At 33.5% G+C, this 20833-nt stretch overlaps 2 protein-coding genes across 5 annotated transcripts; one reads left to right on the forward strand and one right to left on the reverse strand.

Annotated features, from left to right (window-relative positions):
- The first annotated feature begins 1511 nt into the window (after positions 1-1511).
- Positions 1512-5687, forward strand: LOC147393053 (uncharacterized). The gene is made up of 3 exons (XM_086455159.1): positions 1512-1911; positions 2010-2220; positions 4950-5687. Exons 1-3 carry the CDS (start codon positions 1804-1806, stop codon positions 5270-5272), a joined length of 642 nt encoding a protein of 213 aa, XP_086311285.1. The 5' UTR covers positions 1512-1803; the 3' UTR covers positions 5273-5687.
- A 553-nt stretch (positions 5688-6240) lies between these two features.
- Positions 6241-18538, reverse strand: LOC147393054 (ethanolamine-phosphate cytidylyltransferase-like). Of its 4 annotated transcripts, XM_086455156.1 has the most exons (10): positions 18396-18538; positions 17217-17619; positions 15534-15769; positions 15226-15404; positions 14195-14266; positions 8372-8439; positions 8104-8224; positions 7624-7689; positions 7366-7488; positions 6241-6509 (listed from the first exon to the last, which is right to left on the reverse strand). In XM_086455156.1, exons 2-10 carry the CDS (start codon positions 17576-17578, stop codon positions 6438-6440), a joined length of 1299 nt encoding a protein of 432 aa, XP_086311282.1. In that variant the 5' UTR covers positions 17579-17619; positions 18396-18538; the 3' UTR covers positions 6241-6437. The 4 variants fall into 4 exon arrangements, with proteins under 4 accessions (XP_086311282.1, XP_086311281.1, XP_086311284.1 ...); XM_086455155.1 differs by lacking the exon at positions 18396-18538 and having other exon boundaries at positions 17217-18020; XM_086455158.1 differs by lacking the exon at positions 18396-18538 and having other exon boundaries at positions 15534-15623; positions 17217-17411.
- Between the last annotated feature and the right edge of the window lie 2295 nt (positions 18539-20833).

A 20833-nucleotide genomic window follows, 5' to 3' on the forward strand; every position in this document is an offset into this window, starting at 1 on the left:
GATGTTACAAACCACGATTTGCTTAATTAGGTTTCTTAACTAATGTTTATCTCTAGTTAACTAGACACCACAAGTCAACTTTCTATTCAAGCGGTCCAGGCAACCCTTTTCCTATATATGCCCTTACCAAAAAAAAATGGCTGCCCTCATAAATTTATTGGGTGCCTATATAGCTAGGTAGAGTTTTTTTTGTTGTTGTCTTTAAGAGAGGCAACCAACTACTAGAGTTTTTTTTTTTTTTTTCTAGAAGTTACAACCAACTTCAAAAACTCCAACCCTAACCAATTCCAAATCTTTCTAACTACCACACCAAACACACTCTAAGTGTTAATATAAATTTTGATAACAACATGAAAACTCCAATATTATAATTAATTGACAAACATCATAAATTCATTTTCAGAGTTGTAAGAGAACACTATGCTTATAATGAATCTTTTTTATTTCTATTTTTTTTTATATTGAACTTTAGGATTTTATTTAGAATTACTAGTTGAAAATATCAACAAAGAAAAATGTTAGTGAAACTTTGTTTAGAAGTATTTTAGTTGATGCTAAGATATTATCATGAGATTCAACACTCATTTTTGATACCTTTCACTCATGAAGGTGTTTTATGTGAAAAAATAAAAATATTTACCGTTATATGCAAGTGAATTTTCTTCAAAACACAAAACACTAACGTTGTGTTTGGATTGAGAGAAATGAAGAGAAGAGAAGAGAAAAATAAATAAATGAGTTTCTCTCCATTTCTCTTATTTGGATTGTTAAGTCGGGAGAGAAGAGTAGAGAAAAAAATGTGAGTTTTCTTTCTTTTCAAAAGTGGAGAGAAGAGTTGAGAAAATAGATAAATTTTGGTAGAAAAAATTGGGTTTGTTGTTTGGAAGTTGAAATGATGATATTTTAGGTTATTTTCTAGTCGTTTATAGCAACAATTACCAAAAATTACCATCGATTATAAACATTGGTTAGTCTAGGGTTTCTAAAATTACTAAAACACCCAACATTTTAGCTTTCATTTTTCTTTTCTTTTTTTCTAAATATCCAAATGATCTACTTAAGGTTCTTCATTATTTTGAACATCATTAACAACTCATCTCCTAAACTTTTTTAGGCAAATTCTGTCATTTTAGATAGTCCAATAATTATGGGAAAAGTTAAAACATTGGATGATCCAGTGTTTTTAATCTCTTTGGATATTTTTTCTATTTTTATTTTTATAATAACCAATAAAATCAAAATTGTTTTAATAATTTTTCATAGTTTATAAGAGAAGACCAAGGTCAAGGGGGTATGTCATTAATTTGAAAATGTAGTAGGTATCTCAAATATTGAGGGTTACGTCTAAATATAAACCAAAGGATAAATAAAAAATAAAACAAAATAAAAAGCGCGGGAGGAATGAAACACGTAGGATAGTAGGAAGCTAGGTGTTTCTTCTGGATGTCTCCAGAAAACTGAAAGAAGTTTCTCTCTCCTCTCTCTATAATATAACTACCGCTCGTGGATTGTGAACTAAAATCTTCAGAAACAGTAAGAGAGACGGAGGAAACAAATTTATTTGGAGAGAGAGAGTAGAAACCCTAGGAGAGAGAAGAGACGGCTGGTTTAGAATCCAATCAGATTCTCTTCGATTATCGACGATCGTGAACATTCATCTTTTAATTTCAGGGTTTTTTTTCCCGCTTTTTTGAATTATTTTTATCTATATTTTCTTTCCTGGAGTAACGATCATGGAGTTCTGAGTCGTTTCGAATTAGGGTTTTGTTAACTACTGTTCTGATTCTCAAGAAATTTCGAAGAATGACTGGATACCTATCTTCGAAGATGAAGCGGAAGGATTTTGAAGAAGTTTACGACGATTTCTCTGATTTCTCTCTTTCTTCTCCCGCCAGAAAGATCAGGAGACTGGTATGCGATTTCTTTTCGATTTCTTTGATTGTCGAAAAACTTCGGTTTGATGTTTTGATTTTGAATGATTTTTAGATGTTTTTCTTTGAATTTTGAAGGATGCTGAGTTGCTTCCGATTATGGAAGAGGAATCAGGAATTCCTCTCGATTTTGATCAACCAGACTTGGTAACAGAAGAAGTTCAATCTTCTTCGAACGAAGAGAGGGCACTCGTTCTGTATAAACAAGTGAACTCGCCATTGATGCAGTCTTCAGGTTCATCTAATTTTTCTATCACGGTGAATTCGGATCTGATACCTGGTTTTAAGAGTAAGTGGTAAAGCTCCTGATTTTTTATTTCAAGTTCATCAAATTTTTCTTTCAACGTGAGTTTGGACTTGATCCCTGTGTTTAAGAATAATTACTAGTGTTGTTGATTTACTGTTAGTGTTCTTGTCTAAAATAGTTCCTCTGCTAATTTAAAAGGAATCAATCTGCTAAAGTCTCGCATGTAGCCATTTCAAGCATTATTTGCAATTTTACAATAGCTTTTTTTGTTTTTTGAATCTTACTATGGTTTCTATGTGTGATTGTGTTAAATTGGCTATTCTAGAATTTCTTGGAATCAATTCTGCTTCATATATTTTTTTCCCCCTTGTGTTGAAAGGTGGTTCTCTTAGTATACCGTAACCTTGATCTCTGTATGTGTATGGGTTATTTCAGTAAATACATTCAAGGAAAAAAAATCCATTTTTTCAAAAATTACCAAAAACGAATTATGTCGCTGGACAGTCCAGCGATTTAGTAACTCGTGGGACTGTCCAGCATTTTAAATGAAGGCATAATTGCTGGGGTGTTAAAGCAAGCCATTGAAACGCCGGACAGTCCAGCGTTTTAATCATTCAGAGGGCATTTTTGGTAAAGCAATGTATCTTAATACATTAAAACATTGTAGTCCAGTGAGTTACTAAAATGCTGGACTGTCCAGCGACTTAATTCGTTTTTGGTAGTTTTTGAAACAATAGATTCTTTTTTGTAAATATTAAAATATTTAACCTTCTTTAGTAATTTTCCCTACATTCAACCAACTCCAATACTATTACCAATTAACATATTAGAAGATTACAAAAAAATCCGCATTGTTTAGATTTTGACTTTTTGGGGATATATTGTTTGATGATATAGATGTTGCACGTTGGTGTTCTTGTTTCTTTAGTACAATAAGTGGTTAGTATGCATGTCATTTCCGTCATATATTTACAAATGGGGTTCAAGCTCATATTTTTGGAACTAATATAAAAGTGAATCCATGGAAGGTCATCATTGATTAGCTTTCAAATTAGTCTTTTGCTCTTACAGCTTGTTTGTACTCGACAATTCTATTTGTCTTCCTACCTACAGGACCTTGTGGATAACATTTTAAACAATCAAACTGATTGTCCATTCCCTGAAGACCATCTTCACAAAATTTCAATCCATTGTGATTTATTGGAACTTGCTTTGAATTTGAAGAATCTAGAGTACTTACTTAAACTGTTTATTTATGGCTTTTTTTTTAATTTTTTTTTATAATAATGTTAAACCATGAGTTTTAAAGGTGTATTTTTTGAGGATTTTGTGTTCAGATGGGATTTAGTTTGTTCACTCTAGTTTGGAGTGTCATCTTGAAATGTTGCAATTCTGGTGGATCATCTCAACCCCCGTGTTTCATTATTATCTATACTTACAAAAAAAAGTATAATAATGTTAAAATATAATTTGTGTGTGTTGACCTTATTGCCCATTTTGGCCACTTTTCCATTTTAATTCAGTATTTGAATCATCACATTCCTGATAAAGACCAAGATAACTCATCCGATCCTGGTTTTATTAAAACATAAAAAGATTGATATGATTTTTCCTCTTCTTTTTGTTAAGGTATCAAGTTTGAAATCAGCCACCAATTTGAGCTTTCTTGAATCTAGTCTTCTCAAAAGTACTCCTTTGGTCTTCTAGCTTACTGTTTGTGTGTTTAGATCTTCTAGTGAACTTAATGGTCTGTCTGTTATTCTATGCTCTCTCACCTACACAATAAGGCCTGTTATGAACAACAGAGCCCTAAATATCCAAAGGTACTATTCGGTTTTTCTCATATTAGAAGCCTTCACACTTTTTTTTTTTAAAGCATATTTTCTTGTGTGATTAGGATGACCCTCGCTATGCATTCGTTGTCAACAAAAAAACTCCCACTTGTAGGTCCTCCAAACCCAAAATCCTCTCTTCTGTTGAGTGTTTTAAAGTCTGTCTCTCTTCTTTGAATGGGTGTCTTTCCCTAGTTTTCAAATTATCGTTTGAGATTCTTGTTTGGGACAACTCAGATCTAAGTCATTGTCACATTGAAAATATCGCTTGGTTACCTCTTAAGTTGATGGCTTGTTTGATTCATCTTGGTCTTGTCCAAGTTTTAAAGGTAAAATTCATATTTACTTTTTTCACACATTGTATATTTACTGAAATCTAATTTTTTATTATTATAATATGCAATCCTTTTTCTTTTTTTCACAAGACATGTGTTCCCCTTGGTAGTTTATAAGATTTTCAGCTGGAACTGATTTTGTCACACTTCGGAAGTGTGCCAGTATTTCACCCACATAAGTAAAATTTGAGTTCAAATTTGAGTTGATTTGGATTTGGCTTTGCATAGTTGATAACCATTTGGGTTTTTGTCAGCTTCTATTGTGAGCTTTGGAAGTGAAACCCATTTTATTCTGAGTGCTGATTTTTGAACTCAACCTGACAGGGGGACTCAAAACTCACCGACTGTGGCATGGGCAAAGAACCATAGATTCTGTGCCTTGGGATACACAATCAACCTGACCGACCTGCCATGTGCAGTTGTGTATCCCAAGTGAAAGAATCTAAGTGAGTTTTTGAGTCCGGCTGTCAGGCTGAGTTAAAAAATCACTTGGTCTTATTCTATATATCCAAGTGACTTGTACATCTTATATGCCTTTTAAATGTGCACATTACTTTTTTGTCCAAGTGAAAACCAACTAAATAAAGTATGCACCAACTTGTAGGTCAAGTTTTACAGTCCAACCACCTCTTAAAATCCATGGGGGAGAAAAGCTCAGGGACAGATAACAGCTGGGCTGTTGTTCCTTGGGTACCGTATCAGTGCCCTCCTTCTGCAACCGGAATGGATACACCTACTATTGAGCCATCAGAGCCAATGGAAGCTGAAGAAGATGAAGAAGGGAAAATGGAGATTGAAGACGCACCTGAGATTCTTCGAATGGGGGAAGGTGAAGTAGGAGGATTACCACAGTGGCAGCAACAGCATTGTCTGACTCCACAACTCCCTCAGAGTGCACCTACTCCGCCCATCACGTGGTCTTGGTGACAGATCTCTATGCCATCGTGTGGAGGGTTCTTTCTTTTTTTTTTTTTTTGCCCCCACCTTTTAGTGTAATCAAAGGAGAGGATGGATGGAAGAAGGAATTAGAGGAGAAGTTGGTCTTTGGTGGGAGAGGTTTGGTTTGGTTTAGTAGCCCAACTTTCAGTTGTAGTAATAAACTATGGGGAAAGTGAAATATAGTTGTTTATATAAAGTTAAGTGTAGGGTAAAAAGAACTGAGAGTTGTGCCTAGTATGATATTTGGAAAAAAAGCTTCTTTTGGTTCTTTATTGTGCCAAAAAATGGTTTGTGTGCCTAGTTAGCAGTGTGTTTAGGTCTTTTAGGATGATGAATTGAATTCTTTCTTGGAGCTCTTCCCATCCATTTTAGAATCAATTGTTACTAAACATTTTGATTTTAAGCTTTGAGCAGCCTCTTGAGCAACCAAGATAGACAAGGGCTGTAATAAGTAACTGTATGCCTGTATTCTGTTAGATGTGCAAGTATACATGAAAAGTACAGGTTTCGTGCTATTATCGATCGTGTGGTAATTCTCTTGTGAAATCTCGGATTTGACTAATTTTATGAGGTTGGGAGTGGGGAGAAGAAATAATTTCTCAAGTATACAATTAATTAAAATATAAATTAAGTATAATAACTAATCAATTTTTTTTAATAATAATTAAGCCAACTTTATTAATATTCATTATTTTGGTTTCTTCTCAAAATTATCAGAATTAGTCATCTTCTTCAGATTCATCCTTGTTCAAAACTTTTGTGAGCACCAATTGCATTATGAGTAACATACATACTTAGCAAACACTTAATTCAGTATGATTTTGTACTAGGATTCATTTTCAGAGAGAGAGAGAGAGATTGTGATGGATAGAAAATTATAACTCTTTTTAACATAAAAGTTGTTTTGATTTGTTTAATTCAGAAATTAATAGCTATTGCTTATAAAAATGTGACACTGACAAACATCTTTCATATAAAAAGGTTTAGCATTCTACATCATCTAACAAGGAAACTGGGAAAGATATTTCTCTTCTTCTTCCCCACCCTCAAAATAATAATACTTTACAATATTCATGTATATGTGTCCTCGGGGATTGGATACAAGAGGAAGAAGGTGATTGAGATAGTAGTAATAGGGCGATGGATGTTTATTTCAATATCCTGAAACAAATTTCTTCTCTGCATAATATTTTTTTTCACTCACTGCTTTCTTTGCATTGCGTTCCTACATCACCAAGACACAATAAATCAATTAATAATAAAACTTCCAAACATGAATTTCTAATAATATATAATACATGCACTGGTCAGCCCTCTTCCCCTTCCCAAAAAAAAAAGAAGAAAAAAGTAATTTGGAAATTTACCCCTAAATTTTGATCAATGTCAGAGACGCCCACTGTTTTTTCAAACCCAATGATTTTTCTCCCAACATACTCTATTATCTCTAAGCAGTTGATTAATAGGATAAACTATTCCAAACCTTGGATTTTCTACCCAACAATCCATTGTTCTACTTCACCAAAAGTTGTATCTTGAGATTTGAAGGTTGAAGGAAATACAATCATAGGAGTGAAGACAAGCGTACCCAAGAAATCGATTATCTTCAAGCTCTTAACCTCTAGCATAAAATATTTTTAACCTATTAAACCTCATCTTCAGTGCCTTGTACAAACCCTCGATTTTTCTACCCAAAAACCCATCCTTCTACGTCTCTAGGAGAAAGAAGAAAAGAAAAGAAGCTCCATAGGCTGATGGAGTTCAAGCATTTTCAAATCATACATCGAGTATGAAATCCAATTCACTTTTCAAAAAATAGGCAACAGCCAGCCCAAAATTCCAACAAGCAAATTGATCCTGACCAAAGTCAGAAGTTTCGTGCTGCCTCAGATTTAGACAAGACATTTCAATTTTGACCGAAAAAAAAAAAAAAATCAAACATTGATCCAGATTGTCAAGAAATGTCATGGAATATGTCAATCAAGGTAGTCTCAAGTTTTCTTCTGAGACATTTTCTCGAGACAAGATTTTAAACCTTGATCCAAACCAGTTGATCAAATGCTTAAAATTAGCCAAATGAGTACCTTGTAAACCTCGTGATTAGCAATTATCCTTTTGATCACCGAAGTCGTCGTTATATTTGTAGGGCTTTCAATCATCTGGAAAATTCCCATGCTCTTGGGCACGGCATACCGATCAGCTTCACCCTAAAATATCAATTGTACCTTATTTACAAACTCAATATTTAAATGCGTACAATTGATGGAGGAAATGATGAGTGACGGTAGGGAAAATGAAAGAGTTTGATAGTACCCAACAAACTGCATAATTGATGAACTTACCCTTAACAAAGAATTGTTGTCAGCGACTGTCCCTTTCACGACCAAGGATATATTGAAGGTTGTTATCTGCTCAAGTCAACAAAACAAAACTCAACATAAACGGGAAAAAAAGAAGAAAGGACCTCAATGGTTCAATGAGAAAGGAAAATATTTGTTTTTCCCTATTGAGGAAGTAGAAAAGGGCTATAGGATGGCCACGCCAAACAAGTAACTGTAATCCACAAGAAACAATTATTGATGAAACTACAAGAAGGTTTCTTTCCAATTTTCATCAATAAATGAAAGGTTTATTACTTCTTCTATTTATCACCACCTTATTACAAGAAAGTAAAAACTAATGACTATCAGTAAAAATAATGGAGCTCTAGAGCTCAAAAGTGTAATTATGTATCAACCAAAGTACATCCAGGGAAGGAATTTGGAATGACAAACTCAAAATATAAAATCAAAACCATTCTAGAAATATTAAAAAGTTCTCACCATGTCCTTTGTAACTTCCCATGGTGCACCTATGATGACCTCATCAACATACTGGCATGCCAACACACTAAGACAACGTTCATGAAGGTGCATAATTGGACGGTGAGGTCCTCTGCGCTCACTGCATGGGAAAGCAACTTTTATCCTTGTTTTTTTTTCTTCTAATCCAACTATGTATGAAATCTAGGTAAACATTGTACCAATAGATTGGCCTTGTGATGAGCAATTTACCCATGAAAAACAGTGAATTAGGAAAATAAAGTTGCACCTGACAGTTAGGTCAGAGTGGATGCCAACAAGTAGAAAATCTCCAAGCTGCCTCACACACTTGAGTATCTGACAATGGTGAGAAAGAAGAATCAAGCTGTAGACTAGATAAAATAATTCTATGGGACTGTTGATTTTGATGACATCTTCTGAATAAGAGAACGTTTCTGAAGGTGCCAACTTAACTAAGTTGGTAAGATGTGGAGTGTTGATCCCATGACCTAGGTTCGAAACTCATTGAACCCACCTTCACGCTGATCACTAACCCATGCTTGCCTAGCATAACTACTAAGAGAATGTTTCCAAGATATTCAAAGATATTATACAAGCTAGGGACAATGGTAACACACATAACCATGGTATTTATCAAAAAAAAAAAAACACACATAACCATGGTAACACAAGGGAGAGTACATTAACATTCACAAAGGGCAACATTATAAATGATACTAATGTTCCTGCATATTAATGAAACCCCCGCTTTTAGAGCATAAGTGATGTTTTAGATTTTACATTTGGAAAACTTGGATGCATGTATACAATCCACTTGTTGAGGAGAATATGCCTATCGCAATATTTCTAAGATCCAAACATAGATGAATGCCACCTATTAGATGTGGGGTTTTTGCTCCACTGCATAATCAATACTCACTCCCATATGAAGTGGATGCATCCATAACTAAACTGGTTCCACCTTTTTCACCCTATCATTCCAATTCAAAACCATCTCTTAAATTCCCTCAATCAACAATAGAAACATGCAACTTCCATTATTGGAAAGAGTTTCTAGATCAAACTTACTCACGAGAACCAATTTTCTTTTATTCTTTTAGACTCTATATTGAGTTAACTCTGGACATCTTTATCGTACATTTTTCTGCTAGTACTCATGCATGTAGTTTCCTCAACATGAAAACCAACTCTAGATCAAAGTTACTCATGATAACCAATTGTTCTATTGGCACAACCTACTGCTTCCAGTTAACTTCCAATACTATTAGATACACAGGACCATTTTGTGTTTCAGTACAACTTCCATAGGCTCCTGATCATGCTGAATACACGGGATGAATTATTTTCTTAATTATGTGACACAGTGCTCATTTATGTTTATTATAACTTTAATTTGCTAGCATTGAATGTATTTGCGACACGAATATGGAAAGATAAAGAACGTGACACAATTGAAGAGCCGCCTCCTATTCTTATTTTTCTTTGTGTCCTTTTTTCCTCTCTTTCCTGTCTTTCTTATTCTCTCTTTTTTGCTCTAATTTACTTCCAATTCAGTTGACCACCTCCACCGCTCAAGGATTAACAATCAATATTTAAACGCAGTATTGGAAATCCATACACCATCAACAGAAATGCTACATATAGCCAAAGGAAATCATATCCAATGCAAGCTCCCACCTAAACACAAAATCCTCAAAGAAGAGGCCAAGGAACTCTTTGAAAAGCTAAGACCACAATTAAAATGAGAGCTTTTATGGTCAAAATGACCTCATACAGGTGGATTACCTTCCTCAATTCTTCTCTCCTTCCACAGACCCCAAGAAATCACAAAGGAGACCAATCTCCAAATACTTCTCTCCTTCCACAGACCCCAAGAAATCACAAAGGAGACCAATCTCCAAATACTTCTTTTCTTGGAGTTAAAAACCATAGAATGCCATGATTGGAATAAAGATAAAAAACCAAAAATGAAAGAATCCAATCAATACCAAGGACTTCAGAGAAATGTAAAGTCCCATAATTTATTATTATCACTATCTTATTTTAATTGTAATTAATTTTATTTCTTTACCCTTATTTATTTTGGTTTAATGAGCTTAGCATCAACATTAACATTAATGTGGTTTAGTAGTTAAAAGAGTGGAAAAACACTCTAGACAAAGGTTCAAGTTGAGTGCTGATAATATGACAGACTTTTGGTGGAAGGACTTGACGCACACTGACGTGGAAGCACATAACTTATTAAAATAGAGAAAAAAAGAGTTTCTCTCTCCTGCCCATATTGAAAAAAAGAAACTTTCAGATGTGATCACCTTGTGACATTCAAAATCATGATCCGATGAAATGGGGTTGTAGAGGATAAAATTATATGAAGTTCAAACAAAAAAAAAACAGTTATTTTTCACTATTGAATTTTATTTTTAAATGTGGGTGCTTGGTAGCTGTCCATTTTATACACCATGGCTCAAGCTCGAAAAACAATTGTTTTTAATTTTTTAATTTTATTTTTTAAATATGAATAATTTCGTGAAATCTAGATGTCTGTGTTGTTTGGTTGTCAATGTGATAATCAATGTGGGCCCAACGATCCTTTTTAAGATTTGAAATCTAAAAAAATAAATATGTGGGCAGAGAACTGGCAAGAGAGAGAAACTTTCTCTTTTTATTTTTTAATAAGTTATGTGCTTCCACGTCAGCGTGTGTCAAGTCTGTCCACCAAAAGTCCATCATATTATCAGCACTCATTCAAGTCTCCAAAGATTAGTTTTTATGTATATATATGGGTTTAGGGGCATTTTGGATATTTCGCACATTAAAAACTCTTCATAAAAGCCAGTTTAGGTAGCCTTGAAAGAAAGTTACGGGATTTGCTATTTTTCTCTCTTCTTTTTCTTTCTTTTTGTCCTGAAGCATTAGGGCTTTGGATTGGAGGCCACCCTAGAGCTAGGGTTTGCTATTAGAAAGCTTTGGAAGAAGTTTTGGAAATTGGAGCAAGAAGAGTATACTTTTCCAATCATCTTCTCTCTTACATTTCTTACTTTCGTAATAAAAGAGACAAGTGAAATCTCTCTTCATATTTTCCTTTGATTCCTTGTATGTTATCGGGTTGAATTCCTCCTATTGTTTATATAAAACATAATGGAATCCAACCGATTAGGGGGTTGTTTTACCTATTAGACTCCAATCAATTAGGGGGCCGTTTGCCTATTGGATTCTAATTGATTAGGGGTTGTTTCACACATTAGATCCCAATTGTATAAGGGTTATTTTGTATGTTAGATTCCAATCAATGAAAGGACTGTTTTGCATGTATAATTACCAATAAATCAAGAAGCTATTTTGCATGTACATAAATCCTTATTTTATTTTACTAATTAGGATTATGTTTATGTCGTAAAACTTTAAATAGTGATTTTATGGCATTGTTGCTATTTATTCTAATGATTATGAATCATGATAAGAATATGGTTTCAAATATTATTTCATGCTAATCTTAATGAGTAACTTTTTTATGTGAAACACATAAAATGCAAGGAATTTAATAGTTCATGAAACCCGAATAATGGAATGATTAGATTAAGGGTTTGGGTTGAGTTGACTTGGTGGACCAAGTAGGTGTAGAGTTAACTGTGTTAATAATGATTAACTTAGTAAGCTAAGTCTTAACTATAATTGTGAGTCATTGGATACCTTTCCGGTGGGATTGGGTTAGTCAAACCAGATTGGTCTAATGATAATGTGTTGTTATTAGAGGATACCTTAGAGTTAGTATACTCTTACCCCTCTTTGGCTGTTGGATGGACAAAGTTAGTTTGAATTACATTTCATACAGTGTTTAAACTGACGTGGTTACGGTTCGTATGGTGCCACCAGTACGAATGAGTTCATACTTGTTTCTTATAGTTGGATCCAGATGATCACTGTTTGAATCTAGGTGTAGTTCTTGGAACCGATCACCAAATTCAATCGTCCAATTGAACCAAAGGAATCTTGTTCTGTTGTCGGTGTAGTCTTTGTGATGTTTGAATGCGTCCATAGAAGAAATAGCCAACTGGAAGATGTGTCTTCCTATGGATTGATGGCTATTAGTTCTAAATAAACAACATCAGTCATTTAGTTGTTATAGAAGATTATGCATCTTCTACGGGTCTATGATCTTGTGTATCCAGTTGTGTAGTCGAATTACACATAGGCTGTTATTGATAATTTGTACAATGACTTTGTACTGCCATGCTTTGCATCATTGGTGCAGGTTAAGTAGTTGGTAGCTTGGGAGCTATTGGCTCACCCTTATTTTCTACATATTTTCAGGTGTAGTATGTGGAGATGATGGAGGTGGCGAAATAACTTAGTAGATTTGTTTATTTCAGTAATTCTATCTACTTTTTTTTGCTTTAGAGAGACAGGTAGTGAGGATATTAGACAAATTCTCTTGATTCGTTACAGTGTTTAGATTTTGGGTTATTTCTTATTATTGGAAAACATTTAACTAGTCACTCTTTTATCTTAATTGCATAAATTTTGTAGTTATTGTGATATTCTATGCTTGAGATATGTTCTCAGTGTCATCCCTCGAAATTTGTGTTCAAATTTAGATGATATTGAATATTCAGATTTGAGGAGGTGACAAGAAATGAGACCAAATGGAATGAGTAATGTTGCAATGGATAAAAATGTGATCAACGGATTCCCTGCTAATTTCTAGGGCTTAAAACAGATCAGGTTCGGACCGGATATAAGTATGTCCATATCCATATCCGAAATTTTTATCTGGATCCTACTAGCTAAAACCATATTTGAATCATTTTGCTTTCATTAAATCCATATCCGGATCCGATTGAATTAATTGATTCGAGTTGGTTAGGTTAGATAATGTCAAATCATTCAAGGTTATTTCACATAAAATTGCTAAAGTATGGCTAAATGATGACTTGAACTCAAGACCTCTCCTTTTTTAAGAAAGGCTTTGACCACTACACCCAACCATAGTTGGTTGATGAAGATAGCTTGAACATGAAAAATATAAAAATACAACTTGCAAAGTAATATATCATTCGGATCTTGACGGATATAAGGATGGATCCGTATCCGACCCAATTTAAGGGACATCAACCCATATCCGATCCATATTTTAATTCGGATATACTTGAAGGAACCAAACCCACTAAATTCGGATTCGGACCACTAGGATTTCGGATAAAATCCATCCCATTTTAAGCCCCACTAGTTTCACAAAATGGACAACAGGTGTGTACGATTAACCACGAGAGATGAACTGATCCATTACCAAAATCTGATTCAAGAAAACTACCCAAACAAAGAAAGCCACCTTTGAGGGAGTTTTGGAACCCTTATTGTCGACGCCGAAAGGCTGGAGTAGCTCGAGTGAGAACAGAGCTGATAAAAAGACCTGACCAAAACTTCCCATCACAATTTTTCTTACATACTAGAGTGTGCTCATTTGAGGTTGACATTGGAATGTTAGAGATGCACCTAGTAAAAATAGCTAGGAAAGAACTTCCTAGTGATCAAAATTTCATCGTCAAAGTCCTAGGAATCCTCACTATCTGATCCCACCAAAAGATCTGGAATCAGCATGATGTAACAGTTTAGGGAACTAGGCAAAGAGGGGAATCACCACCAACAATATTCCCAGAAATGGGTCCTGTTGCTTTTACCAATCAATACATCATTTGATAATTGATGCAGATCCATATAGTTCAATTCAATTTTGCTCGTCTCATCCATTTCTCCTACAACTTTGAATGCCTATCTATACAAAATTAGTGATAATCAATGGGTGGGGATGTTGTAAATGAGATCTAGCACAATATTTTGGGTTATGTGATTGTTTTTTATAGGTCCCAGACTAAACAAACAAACAAAATTAGAAAATATAAAATAACTATCCTTATGTTAGTTCAATTGGCGTGAGAACAATGTTCCATGAAAATCTTTATTCTATATAGAGGTATGCGGGTATCTAAAGTAGGCAAAGGTGCCAAACAGTAGTGACAAAAGTTATACCACTGATGAATCGAGAAATGAAATAATGCCCACTGGGGTAAACATTGAGTTGTAGTTGCCATACCTTCACATGTCCAGCATTAAAGAGATCAAATGCACCATCAATATATACCACACGAGCGTTTAGTCCAGGTTCCTGAAATTAAACAAAGAAAGAACCATTTTAAGGAGACCACTGGTTGGTGAAACTGCTAAACAAAAGAAGTTAACAAAGCACTATGTTTAACTAACATGATAGCATTTCCAATTTACATCCTTGGAATATGTTGTGCCAGCCTCCAGGTTATGTTGGTTTATAGACCCTTCTCACTTGAAATTGTTTTTGGGAGTTCTCAATGAATTCACAGAAGAATGGAAATGAAAAGGAACCATAGGTTTCTCCTAAAGAAAACTTCATATCCTTCGTTTTTGTGTGCTGTCATTATCATCATCAGCATTACTTTTAAAAATTAAATCAACATTTTTTTACAATAATTATTTTTCAATAAAGAATATATAGATCAAAGTTTACTATTGTCCGAAGGTTTCTACCGAAACCTTGCATTTTGCACCTAAAAAATTTTGATTAACTTTTTTTACAAGTATACTTTAATTTATTAAAACAGCAAAAGGAAGTCAAGTTTTTTTTTTATATAAAAGAAATGGTTGGTGATTAGTAATTTTTAGGAGAAGGTGGGTTTTGAACCCGGGCTGTGGTATCAACATTCACATACATTAACCAACTTGGCATACTGGCACCTTTTGATTGTTAAAGTGGAAATTCACTATTAACCAAAATATTTCATGAAATGAATAGTGATTTTCACCAAAATATAAATAATTGAAACTGTAGGTTAAATTTCGTGTCGGACCTTGTGGAAATGGAAATATTTCAGTATATTTCGCGGAAATGTCCAAATTTAATACTATTATCCTTATTCTATTGTAAACAAGTAGAAGCCTCTCATTACAACCTTTTCACTTATGTAATATAGTTAGTAACTTAGTTCTTTGATTAACCATACCCAAAATAAAGCATTATATAAATGTATTCCAAAACCATCAGATTAGAGCAGTAGAATGATTTCACGTATAATGAAAGGTAAAACCCAATACCTTCCCATTGGAAAATTGCACAATCCGTCTAGATGTAGGTAGAAAATGAGATATTTGAGATCCACTTGATCTTCTTTCTTCTGCTTCTGTCCTTTCCAAATTATGGGGTTGTTCGGGAAGTGTTGCATTGGTAAGATTGTCACCATCTTCCGCAGCCCCCATAGATGAAAGTATCCTCCCTAAATACAAAATATTAACTGAGTGAATTTTTAAAAACAAGATATACTAATTTTGGCCCATAATATCCAAAACAACAAGAATGAACCTATAAGAATTGATTGAGGCACAGATGGGGAGATTTATAATACCTACAATATTGGTGCTGGAGACGCCTTCAGTGCGCTTGATCTGCTTGTAACGGCCAAGTTTCTTTGCGATGGCATAAGCATCAGTTCCATCTGGAAGCAGACAAGGATCATCGCCATGTATGAGGTAATCAATCTTATGCTCATTGAAGAGACTATCCATGAACTGCTCACTAAGTGTATAAGGAGCATTTACAATGACTTCATCTACCCACTTCAACCCCTTAACAAGAACAAGCCTAGAAAAGGGACTATAGTTAGGTCACAAATGAGTACTTCAATCACATCTGTTAGTCTCCTATTATTTCATTGTAACTAGGCATCTAATTCAGGAGGAAGATGGACTACCATTCTCCCTACCTGAAACACAAAAATGGTGTATTTCTGTGGCGCAGATGCGGGGGAGGGAGTGGAGGCAAGGAATCTGATTGGATGATAATAACCATGTAATCTATGACATTCTTTCTAATTTGTCAAAATGGTAAAAATATTCGAAAGAAACTATACTCTATAGGTCCATATTATCAGATTAATGACCAAGGAGATCTTTTAGGTAGAATACATCAAATGGTGGACCCTTTTTCCTCAACACACGCACTTGTTTACAAATAAATGAGTAGAAAAATAGTCTACCTACCTACCTTCTTGAACTAAGTATTCCAAAAATGAATCATTAGTTTCATCACATTAAATAAAAAGATAAGCCCAAGAATGTGTCCAACTATCTCTTGAGCAGAAGAGAACATAAACCTTAATAAGGGCCACTGCATGGAATGATACAGCAAAACGAGGCCATTTGAAGAAGTCATTACTCATGCCACTTTTCTTTTTGTGCGTGTGCATGTGTGTTAAGTGATTTTATCCCAAATTTAACTGTGTGTGTGTGTGTGTGTGTGTGTGTTACATTGTTATTTAACTAGCATTACTCCTATATTAATTTCATGAATTATTTTTTATTTGTACGATAAAAACTCTTCCACAAAATTAAAATAATGTGTGACCATTGAAGAATAAGTGAATAATGCACTTGCTTCCACCTCCACCATGATAATATTAAAATGGTTATAGATTTTGTGGAGCAATCCAGTTCCATATTTCTCAGGTTCCCGGAGATAATTAATACATTTGTTCCATTTTCTATTCTTTGTATGGGTGTGAATCTCTAAGACCATCAAATTCTGGATATAGGTACGCATATGTAGCCATAATGGATATTGGTACACCACAAAAAGAAAATAACTATATAAATTCAACCGGTTTCATTAGACTTCAATTTAGAATCAAAGGGGAATGCTAACATCCAAGGCTACATTGAGACGTTAGCATTCTCCACCACATTCATTTTCCAATAATATCTTTGCCTATTTCGTTGTGAAAAAGATAAGGGTGTGTTGGTCTTTTATATAATAAATGCTTGTTCAAATAATAAATATTTGTCTTTTACATAATAAATGCAAAGGGCATTTTAATCTTTAGATTTAAATGTCCTGTTTGCAGTAAATACTAAGGGCATTTATTATCTAAAAGACCAATATACCCTTTATCTTTTCACTAAAAGATAAAATGGATAGAGGTATTATTTGAAAGTAAATGTGGTGGAGAATGTTAACGTCCCCATGAGATCTTGGACGTTATAATTCGCCATTCAAACAAATCCTTTTACTAGTCTAAAAAAATTCACAATACCTCTCTTCCATAGATAACACCGGAGGGCCCTTACTCGCTGTGATTTCTTCATCACTTATAACTCCAACCACCAATTCATCTCCCAAAGACTTTGCTTGCCTCAAAGCATTTGCATGGCCATAGTGCATGAGATCAAAGCATCCTTCCATATATACCCTAATGGGTTTTTTCCCATATTTCTTCTCACAAAAGATCACCAAATCTGGCAAGAAACGGGGCAATTCAGGTACCTGAATTCTACCAAAATAGTTTGTTGATAACCCAAGTACAACGGCCAAAACCAGTATTCCTCCACATAGGTGTAGATGGTAGTAAACTCCATTCCAAATCCAACTATTGGTTTCGAATCCAATCGATCGCATCCCGTCTTTTAGCCCTCTTTTTCTCTCCTTCAGGAGATAAACTTTGCAACCAATGCCACAACAACAAACAAAATCCAAATAAATGAACACAAATAACTTATAATAAACAGAATTAGAAATCAACATTTTCGCAACCAACCGGGAAAAAATATTCAAAGTTTCTTCGAGCAACAAATATCTGTTTTCTAGTGCAAAAATCAAATTCAAACAAGTCCTACAAGTTCAGAATCAAAACTTAAATTCAAGCAAAGAAAAAAAGTTCACAAAATCAAATTCAATTCCACAAACACACTGAATCCTAAATCTAATACAGAAAAAAATGATACTTTTTGACCTGTTTGGACCACAAAATCTTTATGCATAAAAAGCATAGTTAAGAAATCGTTTTTAATACAATTTTTTTTTTCTGGTAGAAAGAAAAGTTCATTTTAAAAGGGATCCCAAAATTTGAAATTGCAAAAAGAAATATGATCAATTAACAACAAAAAAATAAAAAATAATAATAATAAAGGAAACCACCTGAAATTCAGGACAAGAATAGTACTCTCCAAGCTGGGGATGAGAAATTCAAGGAAAATAACGTGGGTTTATAAAACTTAAATCTAACATATAAAATCACCAGAAATTCCGAACCGATCGAAGCTCAAAATATTTATAAAAAATATAAAATAAGAAGACAACTTTGCACACTGTGGATAAGAATTTAAGAAACATTAAATCTAACTGAAAAGTGGGTTCTTGATTTTATGACCTGTTAACTGAAAATTATCGCCTAGAAATTGAAGGGTTTGTACTTTGTAAGATTAGACCTTCTCACCTTTTCAAAATATGTTGCTCTCTCTTTCCCTCCCTCGCCTTTTTTTCTCAAATTCCCACTGTTTTGCTGATTGCCCAAAAAAGAGGTTTTCTAAGCAGCCACAACAAAATCAATGAAAAGGTTTCGATTAGAAATGAGGATTTTCCTTCTTTTTTCAAGTCAAATAATATTTAAAAAAAAAAGATAAATTGTTTTAATTAGTGTAACACTTTCCTTACTACCATAGTAAGATTTTAATCCTTACTAAGGATCGTTCTGCTCAATTGGATTACCACATCAGCAATCCAACATCACAACCATCTAACCTTCATTATAAAAACTCAGATCCAATAAAAAAGAGTTCGAAAAACAATTTCTTTTGAGCTTATCCAAAGTTTTTAAAATGGACGGCTCTCAAACTTCCACCAAATTGCCAAACTTGAACTTAAAATTAAAATTCAATGATAAAAAATAAATTTTTTTTGAATTATTTTCTTTTTCAAAATTCATAAAATTTTGTATTCTACAGCCAAACATCAGATCATGTCCGAAGGAGAGGGCAAGGACCCTTACTGTGGTTGAATTCCTTAATAACTTAATAGGACAAGTATGACTCTTTTAATTGAGTGAAACCCATTCCTTACTAATGCATTAAGATTTTGGGCTTACTAAGGGTCATTTTGCTCAAATTGATTACAACATCAGAGAACCAACACCGCAGAGAAGTTTAATCGAAAACTTAGATAAAAAAATAAAAAATTCAAAAGCACTTAATTTTTTAATTAGATCCAAGATTTTGAAAATGGACAACTACCGAACTTTCACATAACTTTCAAACTTAAAAATGAAATTCAATGGTGAAAAATAATTATTTTTAAAATTTGTTTTTGTCAATATTCATAGAATATTGTTCTCTACAATGCTGAAGCATCGGATCATGTTTTGGGATGCCAAAGAGGTGGGCCCAAGGACCCTTAGCAAGGGTGAAATCCTTAGTAACTTAGTAAGGCTAGAGGGACTATTTAATTAACAACAAAAGAAATGATTACATTAAATTTTAATTGTTTTTTTTTATCACTTAACATTTTGATCTTGGCAACTCTCTTCAAGTGAATCTTTTGTTAAGGGAGTAACAAGTTGCAAATTACCAATTTTGGGCCCTTGTTAACAATTCAAAATATGACAAAAATTCGATACCTAAATTTTTTGAGTTTTATTTGATTTTGGATTCCCAAAATTCGGTAAATATTCACTAAATGGGGAATATGCTGTATAAACTTTATACGTGTTTTGTATGTCCTAATAAAAAATTCGAAAACAAATAATTTGGTATATTTCGAAAGAGAGTTAATCTATATATTAATATAATTATCATAATCCAATGGTTTTCATGTTAGGAAGTTTTCAATTATGTGAGCTATGACTCTAGAATCTAGAATACATAGCACACATAACAAATTGGAAACCAAAACATTACTAATTCCTCCTCTACTTGGGTAATTTAGCAAACAATTTCGTTGCTTTCAAGGTCGATTTTTTTAGTTTCTTTTTATCAATTTGTTGAAGAGAGAGTGAGAGAGATACTACCTGTATGGGCTGCTAGAGAAGTTGAGAAATCCAATTGATGGAGGAGACTAGAGCTTCGTTAGTATCTTAGATTAATGAATTATTTATTTATTTTTGTTGAACATTACAATATTCATAAAAAAATTAGTTTGATTCATGTTCTCAAAAAATTGTTTTATTCGTTTTCTCATTAAAATATGCAAAATTTTCGAATTATTCAAGTATTCTGAAGAATAGTACTTTTATTGAAAAAATTAAAAAATATCATGAATTTTTTGTGAAAAATGGGTGATTGCTAATAAAGTTTTTTTGCACTCCATTACTAAAAAGTTGTCTTTTCCACTTTTTTTTTGTTAAACAAGGAGGGGTGTATGGTCATCATGAGTATGAGTTTAGGGGTGGCAATAGGTTGTGTCGTGTCGAGTTCACGTTGTGTTGAGATAAGGGTATTCTAAAATTTTACCCAATCCATAATTATTAAATAGGTTACTTGACTTGACCCTGTGTAACTCATTCAGTAAAATTCTAATTTTAAGTAGAAAAAAAATAAGTTCCATTTTCATCATCAAAAGAAAATTTTGAAGTTCTTAGAATTTGTCCTCTCATTTTTGTGGCTTCAGATCATGTTTCTAGATGGCACAAGGTAATGCAGTCAGGAAACTATTCTTACTAACTTAGTAAGCAAAGTATTTTTCTTTTCCAAACTAAAAGTTAACCTTAAATTTTTTGAAAAATATCTTGAAATAATCCTCTATATTTTATAAATTTTGAAAGAAAAAGAAGATGCATATGAAAAAGTTTTACAACATTCTAATAAAAATTGAGCAATTTTGAAAATCCTTAAATAATTATTAATATTTGAAATATCTCATATGTTTTGTGATTTAAACGAC

This window comes from Akebia trifoliata, chromosome 10 (genome assembly GCF_017979445.1).
Source record: "Akebia trifoliata isolate Shusen 1 chromosome 10, ASM1797944v1, whole genome shotgun sequence".
Lineage (NCBI taxonomy): Eukaryota > Viridiplantae > Streptophyta > Magnoliopsida > Ranunculales > Lardizabalaceae > Akebia > Akebia trifoliata.